This window comes from Dipteris shenzhenensis, chromosome 7, assembly GCF_047967505.1.
Source record: "Dipteris shenzhenensis isolate YYH24624 ecotype China chromosome 7, Dip_SZ_1.0, whole genome shotgun sequence".
NCBI lineage: Eukaryota > Viridiplantae > Streptophyta > Polypodiopsida > Gleicheniales > Dipteridaceae > Dipteris > Dipteris shenzhenensis.
Genome location: NC_141602.1, coordinates 897,561 through 918,422, shown reverse-complemented (window position 1 = coordinate 918,422; position 20,862 = coordinate 897,561). Strand labels below are relative to the sequence as shown.

Here is a 20,862-nt window from a genome sequence, read left to right as displayed (position 1 = left end):
TCCTTGGTGAGGGGGACATGGCACTAGACTAGGTGGATCTAAGGCCAAGGGGCCTAAATGCATGAAATGTGCCAAGGGGCAAATGGTTTCAATGATATCCCAAGAGAGGGGTAAATGATGCACTAAGGAGGGACCCTAGAATGAAGACATGTGGCATACTAGATCCATCTAGGGAATTTTGGGGCTTGGTGGAATTTGGTAAGCAGGGGCCTTCACGTAACGAAAATATATAGAGAGCTTACTACCACCGAGGTTGGCTGGGAGGATAATCCAGGTGCCTATGCCCGTGATTGAAGAAAAAGTTAGGTTTAAACAGATTTTACGTATCATCTGTGGTTTCAAAGTAAGCTGAAATACCTGAAAGGTATATGACTGCACTGGAGCAAGAGAAGGTAAGCAAGAGAGTAGAAAACTATGTGTACAAAACTCTCTAGAAACAAATCACAATCGGTGAAGCAAGAGGCTAGGAGCTAGTTCAAGTGTCGGAGATGAAATAGGTGAAACAGCAAGAGAGGGTAGCATGAGAGTGGGAGCAGTATGGAGGCTAGAGCTCAAATAGCAATTGCAGATCATGGCCAAAAATACTGAGCAAGACAGTCTTCATAGGAGGAGAAAAGCTCAGGGAAATAAGGCTTTAAAAACTAGAAAGTTCAAAAGCAACAAAACTGAAAAATCAAAAAGCAAGAAAACTGGTTTTTAATACAAAGCTAATAAAATATATGAAGAGTTATTATAACCTAAATAATATAATTAATTCATTGGTTCTTGACTATCATATAAATATTTTGCCCCATGACATCCATAGAGATTAATAACATATTAGGCCTAGAACAACAAATTATTACCCTATGCTTGCTAGGCTCATAACTTGACCTAGACAACTCGAACCAATTGGTTATAGCTTGCATGCTCTATCTAATATGCAATGTCAGTGATCAATAGCATAACAAGAATACACTCAAAAGATTAACGATTCCAAAGATCAAATCTGTCTCACAGATAAACTCCAAGTAATCTTAATCTGTCCTCATTAAGCCAACTTCATCCCTAGCACACCAAGGCGTACCCCAAAGCAAGGTTAAAGGTGTTAAATGAAGTAATGAATATTTTAGACCCTATGTGTGTTAGGAAACCCTTGTGGATGTGTGAAGCATCACCACTCTTGTATGGCATGTTGATATTCTAATATCAAGTGGAGGGTGATCCAATAAACAATAGTCAAAAGACTCGTCATCTCACTAATATGAAGTCTACCAATGCTCTAGCTTTCCAGCATCTTCTCGCTGGATGTGCTAACTATGGATACTGAAGATCCATCACCATGTTGATAATCTAATATCAAGTGGAGGGTCATCCAATGAACAATAGTCAAAAGACTGATCACCTCACTAATGTGAGGTCCACCACATGCTCTAGCTTTGGCTCTAACCATGGATACTGAAGATCCATCACCATGTTGTAGATCGTGAACCATACTAAACATGGTATAATCATGACCATACTGAGTCGGCAACAACCAACATGTTATTCTAGATGGTAAAGTCATACCAAAGATGACAAGTGACCATACTGGAGATGGCATAGCTATACTAAAGATAGCATACATGGTTATCAGCCATTATAAGTAGGGTCTCTAGCCCTTATGTCTTCCTCATATGGGGGCACACAGGTGGCATAGTGGCATCCAACAGGTTCATCACAACCACATCGGCTTCAGCATCTGCTCTTGAAGCATCAAGATATCCACCACTCTGCCTATCAAAGGCCTCCAAAGCTCCTGGTGAAGAATCAACCCCTGTATTTTGATATCATTCCTACGAGGAGAAAGCAAGAGTAGTGCAGCAACTATAAACAAACCAACTTACCTCAGGCATTCAATGCTTGAATATAGCTGTGTGGTGACTGTCTGAACATCAGCATTTAGTCTTTAATATATGGAATGCAATCTTTATGGTTGTGTGAGTCTTGGAGCATTCTGAGACTGCAAAAAGGAGGACAGCCTTTAGCTATAGCTCCTTATGCAAGCAGTCACACAGTCTTAGCAAGGGAAATCATGTGGTTTGCACGTCTGTAACAATAACAAGGGCATGAGGGGTAGCAGCCTGAAGAAGTGCAGCAGGAGAGAGTGCAGCTTGAAGAGGTAGGGAGCAGCTCTTGGCGAGAGAGTAAACAGCTCTAGACAGCTTGTGGGAGAGTATTTGCACCACTATGCCCCACTTCAATAAATCTAGTCAATGAATTCACAATACTTGTTAATTTTGATCGATATTTGAGCCTAAAATGGATGTGAGAGAAGTACAAAAACAAAAACAAAATCAAGACGACAAGTTAGAAGTCTACAAGCCCAGAAAGAGGTAGTTGTAATAGAGATCTTCGATTGTAACAGACCTACATCTTTCTTTACAGATCTTCATTTTCATTGGGCCGAGATATGTTGGTGAGAGGGGGTGTTGGAAAGGTCACCTCCCCATATGTAAGCCCCCATATGAGGAGAACATGGGGGAGGAAGACCCGGGGCAGGATATGCCCAAGAGAAAAGAAAGAGAGGGGGCTGCCACATGGGCAGCACCTCACATCAAAGAAGAGAGAGATCATGTACCTGGAGGCATCAAAGTGGCTGCAACAGATGTTGCCTTTGTGCAGGGGAGATGGCCGGGGCAGTATGCCTTGGATCTGCTGCCCTGGCAAGAGGATTCTGATGAGCAGCAAGATGGCAAGGTATCCCGGGGTACAGAAGCCTACATGGCGAGCTACTTGGCGAGGTTTGTGGAAATGGCTCTGGAAATGGCACAATGAAGGCAGGTGTGCAGCAGCAGGGTCAGCTTGTGTAGATAGGCTGATTGGGCTGGGTATAGTCAGCCGACCAGGCCTGGTTATGGGCTGTCCAATGGACTGGCCCCTGCATAAGAAAATGGGCATGGCCCTGCCCTTAAATAGGGCTGGGCTGGCTGGTCGGCTGGGCAACCAGGTCGGCCAGCACACAGCCCTAGAGAAGTGCCCACAGCCCTATAAACAGGGGCGTGTGGGTTGGCTGGTGGACAGACAAAGTCGGCCAGGAGGCCCCTTCAAGTCGGTCAGTTTTGAGCCCCTTTGGGGCCCTTAAAAGGAGCCCTTTGGCAGGGCATTTTGCATCCAACAGCTCAGCAGAAATAGGAGCAGACAGGAGCAGCCAGAAGACACTTTATTGGGCCTCATCCTGGAGGTGAAGAAGAGTAGAAGGTGTGCTGCAGACCAAGTTCTCAAGGGCTGAACCTTGGCTGTCTCTCAGGGCAGCAAGGTGTTGTGATTTGGACGGAGAGTCTACATACGCTCGAGGTGGAGCACGCGGGCTCAAGTCTAGAGATATCCAGCAGATAGTATAAGTACCTTCTGGTAAGATCAAAGGACCACAAAATGCTTTGATGCAGCTGAAGATGGAGGAGCTGCCCGGTGAGCTCCCCCCCTCTGCCCGCGGCGACCTGTAGGCTGCCCGCGGCCTGTTTGCTCTCCCACTGCCCGCCCTGCCTCCTTGCCTCGCCCTCGCCCTTGCCCTCACTCCGCCTCACCCCTCCCTCTCCGCTCCGCCCTATGTTCCCCGCTCCACCTCCACCCCCCGCTCCACCTCCGCCCTCGCCCATACCCTCCACCCGCTCTGCCTCCGCCCGCTCCACCTCCGCCCACCTCTGCCCCTTGCTCTGCCTGCCTCCCCCGCTCCTCCTCCCTCTCCACCTCCGCCATCTCCCCCGCTCCCCCGCCCTGCTTTCTCCCCCACTCCACCTCCGCCTCCCCCCCCCGCTGCCTTCCCCGCTCCACCCCCCTCCTTCCACCTCCTCGCCTCCCCTCCTTGCCGCCTCGCACCTCTTCCCGCCCTTCTACCCTCCCGCCAACGCGCCCCCCCCGTCATTCTGCCTACTCCCACCTTCTTCTCCTCTTCTCCCGCCTCTCCTGCCTCCTTCCATTTCTTCATTCCTTCCTCCTCCTCCTCCCCTTGCTCCCTCCTTCCTCCCCTGCCCTCTCCTTCTCTCTCCTCCGCCTCTCCGCTTCATCCCTTTTTCATTTGCCTCCCTGCAGCGGGAGCACTCGTGTTTGTTACAGTGAAAGAAAATCTTGGTGGTGACCTTTGGTCTAGCCAGAGGGGCTCTATGGCAGCACGCTCGACTCCCACAACCGTTAAGGTTCTTCTTTCCCCAGTTGACAAACAACAGGTACAGCAGGCAGTCCAATCCCTCCTGAACAAGGCGCTTGTGGGCAGAATTGTGGGCCTCACGCCTACACGGAGACAGGTGCAAGAGTGGATCCAAGCGAGCTTGACATTAGAGGGCGACCACATCCAGGAGGTCACCATCTATGGACGAGGTGTTTTCCTCATCCAGTTGAGCTCCCCTGACACCGCCTCGACACTTGTGGAGCAGAGCCCCATTCTCCTTGACCCGCACCTTGTCTACCTCTTTCCTTGGTATCATGAGTTCACAGTGGAGGACGTGGATACGACACACCATGTTCCACGATTTCCGGTTACACTCTGCTTCCCAGGGCTCCCCAAGGATTATCGAGCCATCCTCCCTTCCATTGGCCGAGCATTTGGCACAGTGCTCGAGTCCTCGCCAGAGACGGCCACCTCTGTCTAGCAGATGATGGAGTCCCCAGGATCATACTGGTGGTGGAGAGCCCGGAGTCCCTCCCAAAGCTGATCCTTCTCGAGACCCTAGAAGGGGGCACACTTCACCAGAGGGTGGAGATCTCCGGGCTACCAAGCCAATGTCTTCGTTGCAAACAGATGGGTCACCTCGCCTGAGATTGCCCCCGTGGCCACCCTCATGCGCCTCCCCCCCCCTCCTCCACAAAGTAGGCAGAGTCAGCAGGCCTGAGTTCAGCGCCCTCTCAGGCAGGAGCAGCAGGAGTCCCAGACCCCATGGGTTACCCCCTCAAAAGGGAACTGGACACAGGTTAAAAAGGAAAAGAAACCAAGCAAGCAGGCGCGTAAACGCCGTAGACAGAGGGCCAACTGCAGGGAGAGGGAGAGGGTTGACCGAGAGGCCTCAAAAGAGGAACAGCAGGAGTCACCTCCCCCAGCAGCAGAGGCCACTGTCCATCCAGTCGATCCTCTAGCTTCGGAAGTTCAGCCTCCGCACCCACCCTTGCAGTAGCAGAGAGCCCCAGGAGCTCCAGATGCGGCAATGGCGAAAGCCGCAGACACTAGCCCGACGAGGTCCGTGAAGGAGCCGATCCACAGCCCCGACGAGCTTGATCAACAGGGGGGGCCTGTGGACGCCCCTTTCCCTCCTCCCCCTCCCCCCCCTCCCCCAGACCCCTCCCCCTCCTCCTCTTCACTTCCCCCTCCCTCCCCAGGGTTCCCCCCACCCCCCCCCCCTCAGCCCCCCCTTCTATGGTCACCCTCTTTACCCACCCCCCGCCCTCTGTCCCCCACGTCCCTACCTCTCTCTCCCGCTGCCCCCCTCTCCGCTTCAATAGCAGCCTCTTCCTCTTTGACACCCCTGCCATCAGGCAAGGGAACGACAACACCCCATTCTGCTTCCTCATCGCAACAGCAGGTCTGCTCAGAGAGGGATCCTGAGGGACGAGGCTTGTCTTCGGCCAGTAGCTCCCAACTTCCAACCTGGGCGTCCCTTACCACGAGACTTCTGGAGGTTAGGACCCTAGAACTATCTAGAGATTCCGAACTCATACCTCTACCATTGGAGGTCACCCTCATGGTCCTTCAGCCCCGAAAGGGGGGTTCGATCAGTGCATTGGGATCTCAGACACACCTCGTTTGGAGATTTCTATTTGCCTCCACAGGGTTGGAGAAGTGGTCCCCAGAGGTGTTTTATGCTATTTTGGGTAATCAGATTATGCTCATGATGGACTTGTAGATGGGACCACAGGGACTAGATCTTCGGTACGCCCATGGCGCAGAGGTGAACTTTCAGTTGAGCTCCACGCACGAGGAGCCGATGTGTGGTTTGGCGACAGGAGTTATCAGATTGCCGATGCAGGCAAAGGTGGAGTAGGCACACTTATGGCCCCTCCAGACGTGCGCCGAGTTGCTCGGGGTGGAAGCCTCCTTCATGATGAAGTGGGCACGGAAGATCAGTATTGAGCCGGTATCCACCCTAGTACAACGCCGCCAAGACACTGACTACTCGCTCTCCAAACCCCTGGCAAAATCACACAAGGCAGTCTTTCTAGGACAAGCACCCACTCACAGGAGAGCCTTGTTCCTGACTCCCCCGTCCTCATGAGCTGGAACGTACACAGGCTCCACGACCGTGTTCGTAGTCAGCCGCAGTACCTGATGCTCCGGTAGGAGTTGCAGAGGACAGTGGTAGGGCGGGCAATGGACATCCTTATGATTCAGGAGCACATGTTTTCAGCAGCAGACAAGGAGAGGTCTAGAGGAGTGGTCTCCCAGAGTAGGACAGAGCGGAGGGGTCTGCATCTCAGTCTCACAGACTTTGGCTTTAGAGGTCTACGATCAAGGCGAGCTCATTCGGGCAGTTTGGATGGGAGTTCGGACGGGAGAGTCCAGGATTGGAATCCTGAACATGTATGCCCCAGCGTGTAGACAGCATCGCCCGGCCTTTTGGAGGAGGCTGTCAGAGTGTCTTCCAAATGTTGACTCCTGGATTGTTGGAGGGGACTTCAACAACCTAGAGTTTAGGGAAGACAAGCAGGGCGGCGCCTCGTTCTCAGAGATGCCAGCAGCAAAGCGTAGCACCTGGGAGCAGTTCATTTTCATGATCAGTGGCAGAGACCCGTGGAGAGAGCCTGAGTTCAGCAGGACTCCTGGCAGCCTTCTCTTCTCCTTTGGACAGAGGAGACACGATGAATTGCTCGAGAGATTAGACCGCTTCTATGTTGGGGACTGGGCATTACACAGAGACAGTTCTACCGGGATTCTGGAAGGTACCACGATGTCCGACTACTCTCCAGTGGTACTTCACTTGGATCAGCCCCGCCGAGGTCTCCCCCATAAGGGAATCCTCATTCCAGAGGACCTCTTGCAGGACGAGGTGATTTAGCAGGTTATGGCAGAGATATGGGAGCACTCAGAGATGGCACCAAGTGAGGGCTGGGCTGCGTGGGTGGCTGATGCGATTCAGAGGAGCAGTGTAGAGCTGCAGGCTCACGCCCTTAGGCGGAGGAGGACCCTTCAGGAGCGAGAGCGGGCTTTTAGGAGAGACCTCGCCTCCATCGAGAGGCTCAGGGAGCAGGACTCAATTTCACAATGGCTTAGTGACAAATTGGAGAGCGCTCGTCTCGAGCTTCAGCACACAGAGCTGCAGCGGGCTGAGTTCTACTACCATTCCTCCCGAGCCCGATGGGTACAGCAGGGGGACAAAATAACGAAGCATTTCTTTCAGACCACTGGGCCTTAATCGACCGGCACACAGCTACAGCGTCTTCAGGACTCACAGGGCATCATGCACACTGACCCGCAGGAGATTCTTGACATGACCACCGAATTTTATAGCCAGCTCTTTCAAACAGAGAGGATGACCCCAGCTGGTCTTGTGGCCCGAGAGCTAGTTTGGGATCATGTTCCAACAGTAGTCTCGCGGGACTTATGCAACAAACTTGAGGAGCCTTTCACATATGAGGAGCTTGACTCCGGCCTTCTTCCGGAACTTCTAGGAGATTATCTCTACCCCCTTACATTTAGCTTGCCAGGAGATTTTCGACACACGCCTTCTCCCTCAGTCCTTGTGCAGGGGGTGGATCTGTTTGATCCCGAAAGGGGGAGATAGGTCAGATATTCGACAGTGGAGGCTGATCACTCTGCTTGATACTGCATACAAGATCCTCGCCAAGGTCTTGAGTTTGCGGTTACGGCCTCATCTTACCAACATCATCCATGACACACAGACTGGGTTTGTCCAGGAGCACAGCATCCTGGACAACATCTTCACGTTCTGGGAGGCAGTGGATTAGTCCAGGGAGGAGTCACAGCCACTGGCCATCCTTCTCTTGGACTTTGAGAAGGCCTACGACAGGGTGGAGTGGTCTTTCCTGGAGGGCACTATGAGGAGATTGGGTTTCTCACACAGATGCGTCAGAGGAGTTTCAGCGCTATACGCAGGGAGCTCTAGTTAGATGATTGTCGAAGGACACACAAGCGAGGCCTTTCCTCTCTCTCGCTCGGTTCGCCAAGGCTGCCCACTAGCTCCCTTCCTCTTCCTGTTTGTAGCGGAGGCTCTGGGCTACTATTTGAGATCACAAGTGGCGGATCTCACAAGGTTGAGGCTCCCAATCAGGCAGGAGGAGGAGCTCCTTGACTCGGAGTTTGCAGATGACACAGCCTTGTATGTTGAGGGCACCACAGCGAGTCTAGAGAGAGTCAGAGGCGCCTTGGCTATCTATTGTGAGGCCTCGGGGGCACGGATCAACTGGACGAAATCCATAGGCTTCTTCACGGGCTTTGAGGAGACACTGGAGATCCGTGAGTGGGGGAGTGACTTTGGTTTCAGATGGATACCGCAGGGCCAGACAGCGAGATACCTCGAATGCCAAGTGGGTATTGACATTACAGCAGAGCAGTAGATTGCCCCGGTCCTTGAGAGTGTTCGGTGCAAGCTTCTTTATTGGAGCTCGGCCAAACTCTCCCTCACAGGTCGCGCCTTAGTGGCAAACCAGGTCCTCCTTGCCACTGCCTGGTATATTGCCTCCTGTTGGTGCTTTCACAGAGGGTGCATTGGGCAGCTCCGACGGTTGGTATGGAACTTCCTCTGGGCAGGTTCAGACAGCACGAGGAACACTAGGGCCCGAGTAGCTTAGCAGACAGTGATCATGCCGCAAGCACTGGGAGGCTTGGGTATCATTGATCCGGAGATGCAGAGCAGGGCCCTTCTGGGCAAGCTGGTGGTTCGTGGCCTCACCCCAGGTGCCGAGCCTTGGAAGTTCCTCTTACAAAGAGGGCTTCTGAGGAACACCCCACGCACTGGGGGATAGTGGCAGCCTTCACATAGATGGATCTTCTCAAAGGCCCCCCTTACGAGGAAGGGCTCCCCCCTGATGAGGAGTCTTCACAGGCTTTGGCAAAGACTGGTAGGGGGTCTCATCCGTGCTCCGCCCAGATGCAGAGAGGAGTTCAAGCGTCAGCCCCTTATGTGGCACCCAGAGGTCAAAGATCAGGAGGGACGTATGCTTGGGCAGCGGACTCACATTGGTTGGGCACAGTGGGACAGTGGTCCAGCAGGGTCTTTTGGTCGCTGGAGCAGACTACCTATGGAGGCACAGGCAAGGCTTGACGCCCTAGCGCATCTGAGAGGGGCAGGGCAGCGGATGGGCGAGATCGACTTAGCCATTCCTAAGTCCTGGTGGGAAGGACTTCACATTTGGAGAGACAACATATGGCTGGGGCAGTTTTCCCGTACTGGTGTTCCCTTGAGGATTTTGATGCAGCGCAGCAGCACGAACCCCGGCTTCTTCCGTGTAGGACCTAGAGGCCTACTGCAGCCCCTCACTGGGAGTGACCTTGAGATGGATGGGAGTCTTGATGGGATACACTGGCAGATGATCAGAGTGGTAGGACGCTTGGGGAAGGAGTGGCACATCGATCCTCCCAGTATCTCAGAGCAGGACGCCTCTAGATGGCACCTCAAGCTATGGGAGGGTAGACCCCTGAGAGAGGTCCAGTGGGACCCGGGGGATGGTTTTGGCCCTCCAGGGGCGGCCTAGCTGAGACGATAGATGAGGTGCCTTTCTTTTCCTACACCACACAGATTGGCAGGAGACTTCAGATGGACTCCCTCGAGGGAGAGACATTGGGAAACCCAAAGAGTGCCCCGGGATGTTTGCTCCAGGTTTTGGATGCGGTTGTGGTCCACCAGCTTGCGGCCGAGGAAGATTTCTTACTTCTTCTGGCTGGCAACCCACAGAGGCTTGCCCATCGGCCCATGGTTGGAGCAGATGCAAGTGGAGGGGCAGTGCCATTGCTGCTCAGATGGTGTCCTGGAGACTATCCCACACTACCTATGGAGCTGTTGTAGCGCAGCGAGGATCTGGATGAGAGCCCTCAGGATCATGACACGCATGCAGAGTCTTCACAGAGACTACACCTAGGGGATGGTGGCTTGGTTGACAGAGGGAGGACACGCGTTCCAGATTGATGAGATTTCCCCAACCTACCAGATACAGGGTCAGAGCATTCAGAGGATTGCACTCCACGAGGCAGCCCCCCTGGACGCCCTAGCTCATCCTTCCCCTAGGGAAGACAGTGTTTGGGAGGTGGTAGCCAGCATCACGGCTTGGAACATTTGGGTGGCTTGCTGCACTCTTGTGATGGGAGAGCACCCGGTTCACACCCTCTGCTACCTTGGTTGCCATCTGGCAGGATATCATTTACACTATACCGTCCACCTGAGAGCGTGGGACTCCAGGCTCTAGGGCGACTATTGAGAGGCATGCTCGTTTCTGCAAGGCTTGGCTTGCAAGTGTTTTCTACATCTTCACTCCGCAAGGGATTCGCTGGCTGTATAGTCCCCCCACTTGGTTGTTAGCCCCAGTTCCCAAGACCCCCTAGGTAGTGAGCTGGGCTTCTCTCAAACAAGCCGGTTTTTCTTTCAGCCTTTTCCGGTTTTTTCATACTCGGCACCTTTGGGGCTGTTGTCTTGTATGAAATCTTTCAAGCATTAATAGAAGGTTCCTTTCTTTGGAAAAAAAAAAATCAAAGGACCACACTCTGGTGGGACTTTGGATCTCTCTCTCTTTTGTTGTGTCCATAGTTTTGAACGGAAATATGTAGCTTCTATATCTGGCTGGTTCATTGTCTATTGATGAGTCTGCACATCTATTTGATGCACATTAAGTAAAGAAGTTTGTGATTCCACTCCCCACACACATTGTGTGAGCTCCTGGGCTATTCTATCAGTCTTCCGCTGTGCATACCCTATGTTGGTCGATTTCTAACATGGTATCAGAGCCCAAGCAGGAGGCTCACAAGTGTGGGAGCCTGAAGGCAAAGACGTTGCTGAAGGACGACCCCGATTCAAAATCTCTAGGGAATCGACTTCCACGACTAGAGGACAGTGCCCTTGCAACGAGGAGGGTGACTCAGGTTCAGTCAGGTGCGTACAGAGTTCTAGTCTACGGAAGGTTGAGTTTGTTCGACTTTGTTGTGTGGTTTAGCAGCAAAGATGTCGATTTCAAAAGCCTCTTCAACCCCTTCTCTCCCTTCCTCCTCCCCCAGATTTCTTTCTTTCACCATCCCTAACTTTGGAGAGTCTTGGAAACTGGATGGGACAAATTACCCTATCTGGAAGGTGAAGATCCGGAGTCATTTAGTGGCTCGGAAATTGTGGAAATTGACAACAGGAGCTAAGGTGAAGCCGGAGGATATGGTGGACAACAAGGGGGAGATACTCATACCAGTGGATGGAAAGGAGCTCGAAGCTTGAGAAGATAGAGATGCCCATGCCCTGGCATTGATCAAAGGGACTACAGCAAACTTTGTGTTTCCTCACATCCAGATGACCGACACGTCAGTAGAGGCGTGGGCCATTCTGAAGGATTTGTACGAGACCGATAACACATCTCGAATCTTGCTTCTTCACCATCAACTCTACAGCTTGGATATGGATGAGGGAGATTCGGTACATGACCACTTCACGAAGGTCAAGGTGGTGAGGGATCCACTACCATCAATTGGTCAGAAGGTGGACTCGTGCCAATTGGCCTTGATGTTACTGAGGAGGCTACCTCAGAGTTTCAAAAGCTTCGTTACAACTATGACAGCAGGATAGAGGACCAAACCTCTCACTTTTGAGGAGTTGGGTCCATTACTACTCCAGGAAGAAGCTAGGGAGAAGCTCTACAACAACGACAACGATGACAAGGCGTTGTTGGCAAAGGATTACGCTGGCAAAGGAAAGGGCAAGCCTAACGGTGGCAAGTCCAAGAAGGATGACTTTGATGACGAGGACAATTACAATAAGCAGCAGAAGAAGAAGTGCATCTATTGTGACACGCCATACCATTTTGCGAAGGATTGCAGAAAGAAGGCGGCGGATCAGAAAAACAAGGAGTCCGACTCAAATTCAAAGGTTGTCACAAAAGCCAAAGCTAATGTGGTAATCGAAGAACTGTTCTTGGTGACATCTCCATGTGTTACTAGGGTCAGATATGCCGACCTAGAAGCCATAGTGAAGATGTCTGACATTGAAATGTGGGTCAACGAGGAGTCAGAAACCTTTGTGAAGGTGAAGGACAGCATGGAGTGCTTGGAATCTTCCAAGTGTGTGGCTGTTGATACTGACACAAGGGTGGATTCCATGGAGTGCCCTAGGGTTTCATGTTCAGATAGTTGCTGTAATTCAGAAGGGGACAATACAAGATTACACAAGTTATTGGTATGTGCCTCGATGAGGTGCATGGCTTGCTTTCAGAGCAAGCACACACGCAGTACGACGATCTGGTATGTACTTGATTTAAGCCTTTATAGCATGCTGTGGAGAGAATCTGCTCTTCATTTGTCTCAAGTAATGCGAGATTGGAAGGAATAGGCCTTCTTCGAAGGCAAAAGGGGAAGTGTGGGTGCTTCTTCAAATCTTAGACACAGATTGCTAGAACGTGATGCAAAAGGTGTACTGAAGCCAGAAGAGTACCTGCTTGAGAGCTCAGTGAGGGTTCGTGGTCCAAATTATTTTGAAATATTCTTGGGATCTCATTTCTCAAGATGGTTCTTTTGTTGCAAACCTTGCCAAAGGAAGGAAGGGTTGCGACAAACCCTTAGAGCATATTGCTTGGAAGACTCCAGGTTGTTCACTCATTATGAGGGGGACAACTCGAAAATCGTGGTGTATGGATTGCTCGAGTTCAAAGGTGGGAACGTGACTAAAGGTGGTGGTGCCAGGAGGTGCTATCAGTTTTGGACCTGTGTGCCAGGATGGTGTGCAGAAGTGGAACCAGACCTGGTGAAGCAAGAGCCACTGGATGAAAAGCCAAGAATAGATTTCGACATCGAAATGTTCCAGAGGACTCTACCAGGGAATTACTAGAGCATCGTCATCGACGTGTTGGCATTGGGCTGAGATGTGTCGGTGAGAGGGGGTGTTGGAAAAGTAACCTCCCCATCTGTAAGCCCCCATATGAGGAGAGCATGAGGGAGGGAGACCTAGGGCAGGATGTGCCCAAGAGAAAAGAAAGAGAGGGCGCTGCACACGGGCAGCACCTCACATCAAAGAAGAGAGAGATCATGTACCTAGAGGCATCAAAGTGGCTGCAGCAGATGTTGCCTTTGTGCGAGGGAGATGGCGGAGGCAGCATGCCTTGGATCTGCCCTGGCAAGAGGATTCTAATGAGCAGCAAGATGGCAGGGTATCCTGGGGTACAAAAGCCTACATGTCGAGCTATTTGGCGAGGTTTGTGGATAGGCACAAGACCTGCAACATGCTCTGGAAATGGCACAATGAAGGCAGGTGTGCAGCAGCAGGGTCGGCTTGTGTAGATAGGCTGATTGGGCTGGGTATAGCCAACCAACCAGGCCTGGTTATGGGCTGGACAATGGACTGGCCCGTGCATAAGCAAATGGGCATGGCCCTGCCCTTAAATAGGGCTGGGCTGGCTGGTCGGCTGGGCAACCAGGTTGGCCAGCACACAGCCCTAGAGAAGTGCCCACAGCCCTATAAACAGCGGCCTGTGGGGTCGGCTGGTGGACAGACAAAGTCGGCCAGGAGGCCCCTTCAAGTCGGTCAGTTTTGAGCCCCTTTGGGGCCCTTAAAAGGAGCCCTTTGGCAGGGCATTTTGCATCCAACAGCTCAGCAGAAATAGGAGCAGACAGGAGCAGCCAGAAGACACTTTATTGGGCCTCATCCTGGAGGTGAAGAAGAGTAGAAGGTGTGCTGCAGACCGAGTTCTCAAGGGCTGAACCTTGGCTGTCTCTCAGGGCAGCAAGGTGTTGTGATCTAGACGGAGAGTCTACATAGGCTCGAGGTGGAGCACGCGGGCTCAAGTCTAGAGATATCCGGCAGATAGTATAAGTACCTTGTGGTAAGATCAAAGGACCACACTCTGGTGAAACGCTCTTGTCGCCGCCCAGCCCGTCGCTCAGCCAGCCCAGCCCGCCCAACCCAGACCGTCGTTAGCCCAGCCCATCGTTTTTTCTCTCAGCCAGCCCGTCGTCGCCGCCCAGCCCGTCGCTCAGCCAGCCCAGCCCGCCCAACCCAGCCCGTCGTCTCCCGCCCAGCCCGTCGTCGTCACTCAGCCAGCCCGTCGTCGCCGCCCAGCCCGTCGTAGCCGCTCAGCCGTCGTTTTCTCTCCCCACTCTTGGCTGGGCTGTACCCCAGGCCCAGCCAAGGGGTTAGTTCAGCCAAAAGGGGGACAGTCGATATGGCCAGCCCATCCTCCCCTCACCCCCCCAAGCTTTACTCTGCCATGGCAGCCACAACCCCTGCTCCCTTCGACAGGACGTACTCTAGGTATAAGATTCAACCTCCCCCGACGCCGACCAAGCCGCAAGAGCAGATTTACCATCTCCAGCAAGAAGTACGAGACCTGAGGTCCCAGCTCACCCAAGCCCTAGCTCGTATTGCAGCTTTGCAAGGCCCAGGGAAGCAGAAGATTATTGCAGCAGCCGTACAAACATGTAAATCTGAGCCCCCAACATCACAGCTGATTTCCACGGTTAGAGACCTCATCCAGGTGAAAGTGACAGCTGAACCCAAGGTTGACATCCAAACAGAGATCCAAGAACATCACCTTCGGAAAGAGAATGCTATGAAGATTCGAATAGGGGGAATACCAGATTGGCAGCATGAGAATGACACTTTCGATGAGGCAATCGAAAGAATCAAGGCAGCAGTCCCAGCCATTGACTGGCCAGCAAGCCCAACTGATGACAAGAATGATGATGAAGAAGATTCTTCCCCAGTTTATTTATCACCCAGGAATGGACACGCTGTCATCACCTTCAACTCGAAGACACTCAGGAAGAGGATTCTACAACAATCCTATGAGCTGAAGGGGACAAAGATATGGATTGCTGAGGAGCTTACAAGAACCCAACTGAAGGACAAAGCTACCGAGCTTGCTAAGGTTCGGGCAGCCAGGGAAGCAGGAAAATGGGCAGTCTATCGTGACGGTCTTGCAGTGATTAGAGAATTTAAGACAAAACCTAAAGACCCTCAGTCTTAAACTGATGTAATGGCCACCCCATAGCCTAGTACCTAGTTTTATGTTCTATGTTTTTAGGTTCTATGTGTTTTTGTTTTTTGGAGGAACCTGATGATAATCCCAGGGAGGTTGCCTATGGCCCTCTCTATACTGATGTATAAGCAGGTCTCTTTTGTCCCATAGACCTTTTAGGTCTCCAGTGGACATTAATAAACTTTCTTTCTTTCTTTCTCTTTTGTTGTGTCCATAGTTTTGGATGGAAATATATTGTTTTGGTAGCTTCTATATCTAGCTGGTTCATTGTCTATTGATGAGTCTGCACATCTATTTGATGCACATTAAGTAAAGAAGTTTGTGATTCCACTCCCCACACACACTGTGTGAGCTTCTGGGCTATTCTACCAGTCTTCCACTGTGCATACCCTCTGTTGGTCGACTTCTAACAAGGACTTCATACACTTCATACACAAGCCGGTTAACTTCTTCAACGAGTCCTGCGCATAGGTCATCATGGTTTCAATGATTACCGGGTAGCTAGAGGACTGTTTACTAATGCAGATGGCTGCAATTTGCAGCAGTTCTTCAGCAGGGCCTCCGGCTATTTTATAGGCCTAGCAACAAGGCCAAGAGAGGGGTCAGCTAGCCCAATTTTAGGTCAGAAGGTTGATAGACAGATAGGCTCCGATTAGGTTTGGTTGTGGACCCAAACCAAGTTGGTTTATACCCTACCTACCTTGCCTATACCTATAAATCTCAATCGAAGGCAAATAGGAGCAAAGGAAAGCAAGCTTTAGCCCTTCAATTAAAGAGGCCCGAGCACAAAAGCAGAGAGTCTACTATTGCTTTGTGGATTTCTGCAAGCCTTTTGACACATTGCCATGGGCCCGGCTTTTCAAACAATTACTTGATCTAGGGTACATTTAGACATCATCTAGGCAGTCCAGACACTTTATGGGTGGGTATCAAGCAAAGTTGAGACATCAGCTGGGTGGCAGACGAGATCATGAGCACGATTGGTGTCAAACGAGGTTGCCCTTTATCACCAACCTCACTTGGCCTATACATTGATGAGCTTGAGTCCTTCATCACGACATTAGGCGTCTTAGAAATTTACCCAACAGAGGGTACGCACAACGGAAGACTGATAGTAATGCCCAAGAGCTCACACAATGTGCGTGTGGGGTGTGGAATCACAAACTTCTTAGCTTATGTGCATAAAATAGATGTGCAGACTCATCAATAGACAATGAACCAGCTAGATAGAGAAACCACCAAAATAATATATTTCCGTCCAAAACTATGGACACAATACAAAAGAGATAGATCCAGAGTCCCACCAATGGTGTGGTCCTCTGATCTTACCACAAGGTACTTCTCCTATCTGCTGCTATCTCTAGACTCGAGCCCGCGTGCTCCACCTCGAGCTTCTGTAGACTTTCTGTCTAGTGTGTTCTTCTCCACCTTACTGCCTGTGAATCAGCCTAGGTGGGCAGCCCTTGCCAAGCTTTGTCTGCAGCACACAGGTCCCCGTGGTTCTCCTGAATGTAGGCCCCAAGATAGCTGTTCCACTGCTCCAACTTGCTTGTGAATGGCTGCTCCACAGGGTATGATGATCACAACACCTTGCTGCCCTAGAAGACAGCCAAGGTCCAGCCTCTAGGGAACTCAGTCTGCAGCACACCTTCCAATCTCCTTCACCCCCAATGTGAGGCCCAAGGGAGTGGATTCTGGCTGCTCCTATCTGCTCCTTTCCTTGCTGACTGTTGGATATTAAATGAGGCCAAGAGCCTCTGCTTTTATAGGGCTCAAGGCACCCTTGAACCAACCGACCAGCCAGCCCTAAATGGGCCGACTGGCTGGTCTGCTAGGTTGGCTGGCCAACCGACCTGGTTGGCTCAGCCCAACCAGCCCTACAAGGGCCCTCTTGCTGGCCCATCTGTACCCGCCTTTCCACGTGGCACTGCGCCACTGGCCCAGGCCATATGCGCCCTATTGCGGGCCTTCCTGCAGGCTCCAGCCTGCCCTGTTTGCAGCGCCATGGTTGCACCTCTCTGCTGCAGCATCCTTGCCTCCTGCCAGGTCTATACCAGCCCCGTACAGCCACGTATGCATCCCGTACCTTTTCTGTACTGAAGCGCCGTCTGTCCTTGCTTGAAATCCCTGCGCAATCAGGCTGCTGCAGGTCCCTGATGTCCACGTGTCTGCCCCGTACATCAGGAGCTCCACAACTTGCCAGGTACCCTCCTTTCTTTGTGTGAGGTGCTGCCCATGTGGCAGCCCCCTCCCTCTTTCTTCTCTGGGCATGTTCTGCCCTAGGTCTCCCTCCCCCATGCTCTCCTCATATGGGGGCTTACAGATGGGGAGGTGACCATTCCAACACCCCCTCTCACCGACACATCCAGGCCCAATGCCAACACATCGATGAAGATGCTCCAGTAACTCCCTGGTCGTAGTCCTCTGGAACTTTTCGATGTCGAAATCTTTTCCTGGCTTTTCATCCAGTGGCTCCTGCTCCACCAGGTCTGGTTCCGCTTCCACACACCATCCTAGTACTCAAGTCCATCTTTGGTAGCACCTCCTGGCACCACCAACTTCAGTCACGTTCCCGCCTTCGAACTCGAGCAACCCAGCCTAGACTCATCGATAGACAATAAACCAGCCAGACAGAGAAACAACCAAAATAATATATTTCCGTCCAAAACTATGGACACAATACAAAAGAGATAGATCCAGAGTCCCACCAATGGTGTGGTCCTCTGATCTTACCACAAGGTACTTCTCCTATCTGCTGGCTTTCTCTAGACTCGAGCCCGCGTGCTCCACCTCGAGCTTCTGTAGACTTTCCGTCTAGTGTGTTCTTCTCCACCTTACTACCTATGAATCAGCCTAGGTGGGCAGCCCCTGCCAAGCTTTGTCTGCAGCACACAGGTCCCCTTGGTCCTCCTGAATGTAGGCCCCAAGATAGCTGTTCCACTGCTCCAACTTGCTTGTGAATGGCTGCTCCACAGGGCAACTTGCTTGTGAATGGCTGCTCCACAGGGTATGATGATCACAACACCTTGCTGCCCTAGAAGACAGCCAAGGTCCAGCCTCTAGGGAACTCAGTCTGCAGCACACCTTCCAATCTCCTTCACCCCCAATGTGAGGCCCAAGGGAGTGGCTTCTATCTGCTCCTATCTGCTCCTTTCCTTGTTGACTGTTGGATATTAAATGAGGCCAAGAGCCTCTGCTTTTATAGGGCTCAAGGCCCCCTTGAACCAACCGACCAGCCATCCCTAAATGGGCCGACTGGCTGGTCTGCTAGGTTGGCTGGCCAACCGACCTGGTTGGCTCAGCCCAACCAGCCCTACAAGGGCCCTCTTGCTGGCCCATCTGAACCCGCCTTGCCATGTGGCACTGCGCCACTGGCCCAGGCCATATGCGCCCTATTGCGGGCCTTCCTGCAGGCTCCAGCCTGTGCCTGCCCTGTTTGCAGCGTCATGGTTGCGCCTCTCTGCTGCAGCATCCTTGCCTCCTGCCAGGTCTATACCAGCCCCGTACAGCCACGTATGCATCCCATACCTTCTCCATACTGAAGTGCCATCTGTCCTTGCTCGAAATCCCTACGCAATCAAGCTGCTGCAGGTCCCTGATGTCCACGACTTGCCAAGTACCCTCCTTTCTTTGTGTGAGGTGCTGCCCATGTGGCAGCCCCCTCCCTCTTTCTTCTCTGGGCATCTTCTGCCTTAGGTCTCCCTCCCCCACGCTCTCCTCGTATGGGGGCTTACAGATGGGGAGGTGACCATTCCAACAAGGTGGAGCAGGCTCACCCTTAGCCAGTTCTTTGATCCCAATGTGGTTCTACTCTCCTCATCAGCCGAGGCTCTCCATCGACACTTGGATGCTAGGGTCAACCCAGGCTATGAGCGTCTGGTCGGCCAGATGGAGGGCTCCCTAGCCCTACAAACGGTGGGGGGGGCATTTGGCAGTTCAACCTGCAGCTATTTGGGGCTCTCTTGTCCGCAAATCACCACCCAATAGAGGAGGAGCAGAGAAGCCCATGAGCATAGTGGGGAGCAGGGCTCTCCCTTGATCAGCAACGGAAGCTTAAGAAGAGGCGCATGGCAGTTTGGAAGAGATCCTCAGCAGACTTTGCTTCAGGTGTTGATACAATTTTGGAGTTCCTTGTGCTGATTTCTACATGTATTTTAGAGATGTTTTATGAGTGTTCTGTCTCCCAGGTCTGCAAGTGCTTTCTAACTTCTTGTATGTGCACATGTCGAAATGAGATACAGTGGGTGTTGTACCTTGGCATATCTTTTGCACTTTGGTTATCCACATGTTGTATTAGATGTGCTATGCTAAATCGTTGGAAGGGTGCATTCAGCCTTGTTTCATTCTATGTTTTGTTGCTTAAATGGAAAGAGAATATGGCCTTTCTTGTGGTTGTTGCTCGTCTGTGTTATGTTCTGTGGGCATATGACATTGATGGCCAAAGCTTTTGTAAACTGTGCTCAGATTTTCTATGGGGGTGCTGCATGGCCAGCTGGAAACGGCTTTGACACAAGTTGTCTGACAGTTAATGATGAAAAACCCAAACATGTACGGTTCTCGTTGAAAAATGAACAACGCGGGCAAAGTGAGAAAAGCTAATTCAGACATTGTTGAAGCCAAGTGACTCCTAAGGTCAACATTAACTCCTAAAAATGAATCCCTGCGCAGGTAGCAATGGTAATTGTGGGACTCGCCTGCGCTGGAAAGACAGCACCGCCGGTCACGTACTGAACGGCAGCGTAAAAGTACAGAAATCCTGCTGGGTACACGAGAGGGCCCGTGTCTCCTCCAAGATTTGTATAATTTCGCTCTCCTTCGAGGTAACCGCTCACCTATTGGTAGGTCATTAACCATTTTTCCTCAAAGTTCTAAAAAGTGGGGAAAAACTGAATAAAAATTACCTGAGACATGTAGGCATCCCAATCGATCTTGGTATCTGCAGAATTGCAAGATTGTGAGCTGCGCTGGAGCTCCTAGAATAACCCAAAAAAAAACATGAAGAGAAAGGTAATCTCGAATGTACACGGCACACGCCAAACGATGAGAGCGGTGAGCAGAGAATCGGCCACCAGAAGCATAATGGAGATCGTGACAGCTTTTCTGAATAGCGCCATGTGGTCACCTAGTGCGAAGACGAGGATACCAGATCGATATTACTGTCATTTATCTGAGTTTAAGGGGACATACTGAATTTTACTCCGCTATTTAACACAAAAAAGAAATGGATGCCGATTTAGCTTGGGTAACTTAGTTTAAGGGCCAAAGAGGGATGTGGCAAACTCCTTTTGGGTGAGAATACACAACAAAGAAGGTGTCCAAATTGTAGGATATGCTCTATTATTAGCATTGCCCTCCCTGTTTAGAGGGCAGGCTATAGCAACGGTTTAGATTCCCGTGGAGTTCGAGATGCTAGCGAGTCCTCTTGAGTTCTCTCAAGTTGTGTGGCATCCATGCAGCTAGCCTCCCTTGTCATGGCTCCTGAGTTTCCACGTCTCATTTGAGTGATTTGTTGATCAATGATTTGGTCTGGCTCTAAGAGCTGGGTCTCTCCTTGAAGCAACAATGCAACGTCTAAAATACGTCGAACTGGTGGGTCTCCATGGAAAGGTTTCAGGAGGTGCACATGAAAAGAATTATGAATTTTCCAATCGGGTGGTAATTCAAGCCGATAGGCATTGTCATTAATGTGCTCCAAAACTTTAAAGGGACCATATGATTTAGGGGCAAACTTAACTACAGGGT

At 51.4% G+C, this 20,862-nt stretch overlaps 1 protein-coding gene across 5 annotated transcripts in view; it reads right to left on the bottom strand.

Moving 5' to 3' along the window:
• The window catches only part of ALG3 (asparagine-linked glycosylation 3), a 134,717-nt gene extending 114,353 nt beyond the window's left edge, over positions 1-20,364 (bottom strand). For 4 of the 5 annotated variants that reach the window (XM_087376879.1, XM_087376878.1, XM_087376880.1 and 1 more), the window contains exons 1-3: positions 20,144-20,364; positions 20,022-20,056; positions 19,815-19,952 (exon numbers count right to left, since the gene is read on the bottom strand). In XM_087376879.1, the coding sequence (XP_087233005.1) occupies positions 19,815-19,952; positions 20,022-20,056; positions 20,144-20,234 (264 nt within the window). In that variant the 5' untranslated portion in view covers positions 20,235-20,364. The remainder of the gene's footprint in view (positions 1-19,814; positions 19,953-20,021; positions 20,057-20,143) is intronic. The other variant, XM_087376881.1, reaches the window with a different exon arrangement.
• Between the last annotated feature and the right edge of the window lie 498 nt (positions 20,365-20,862).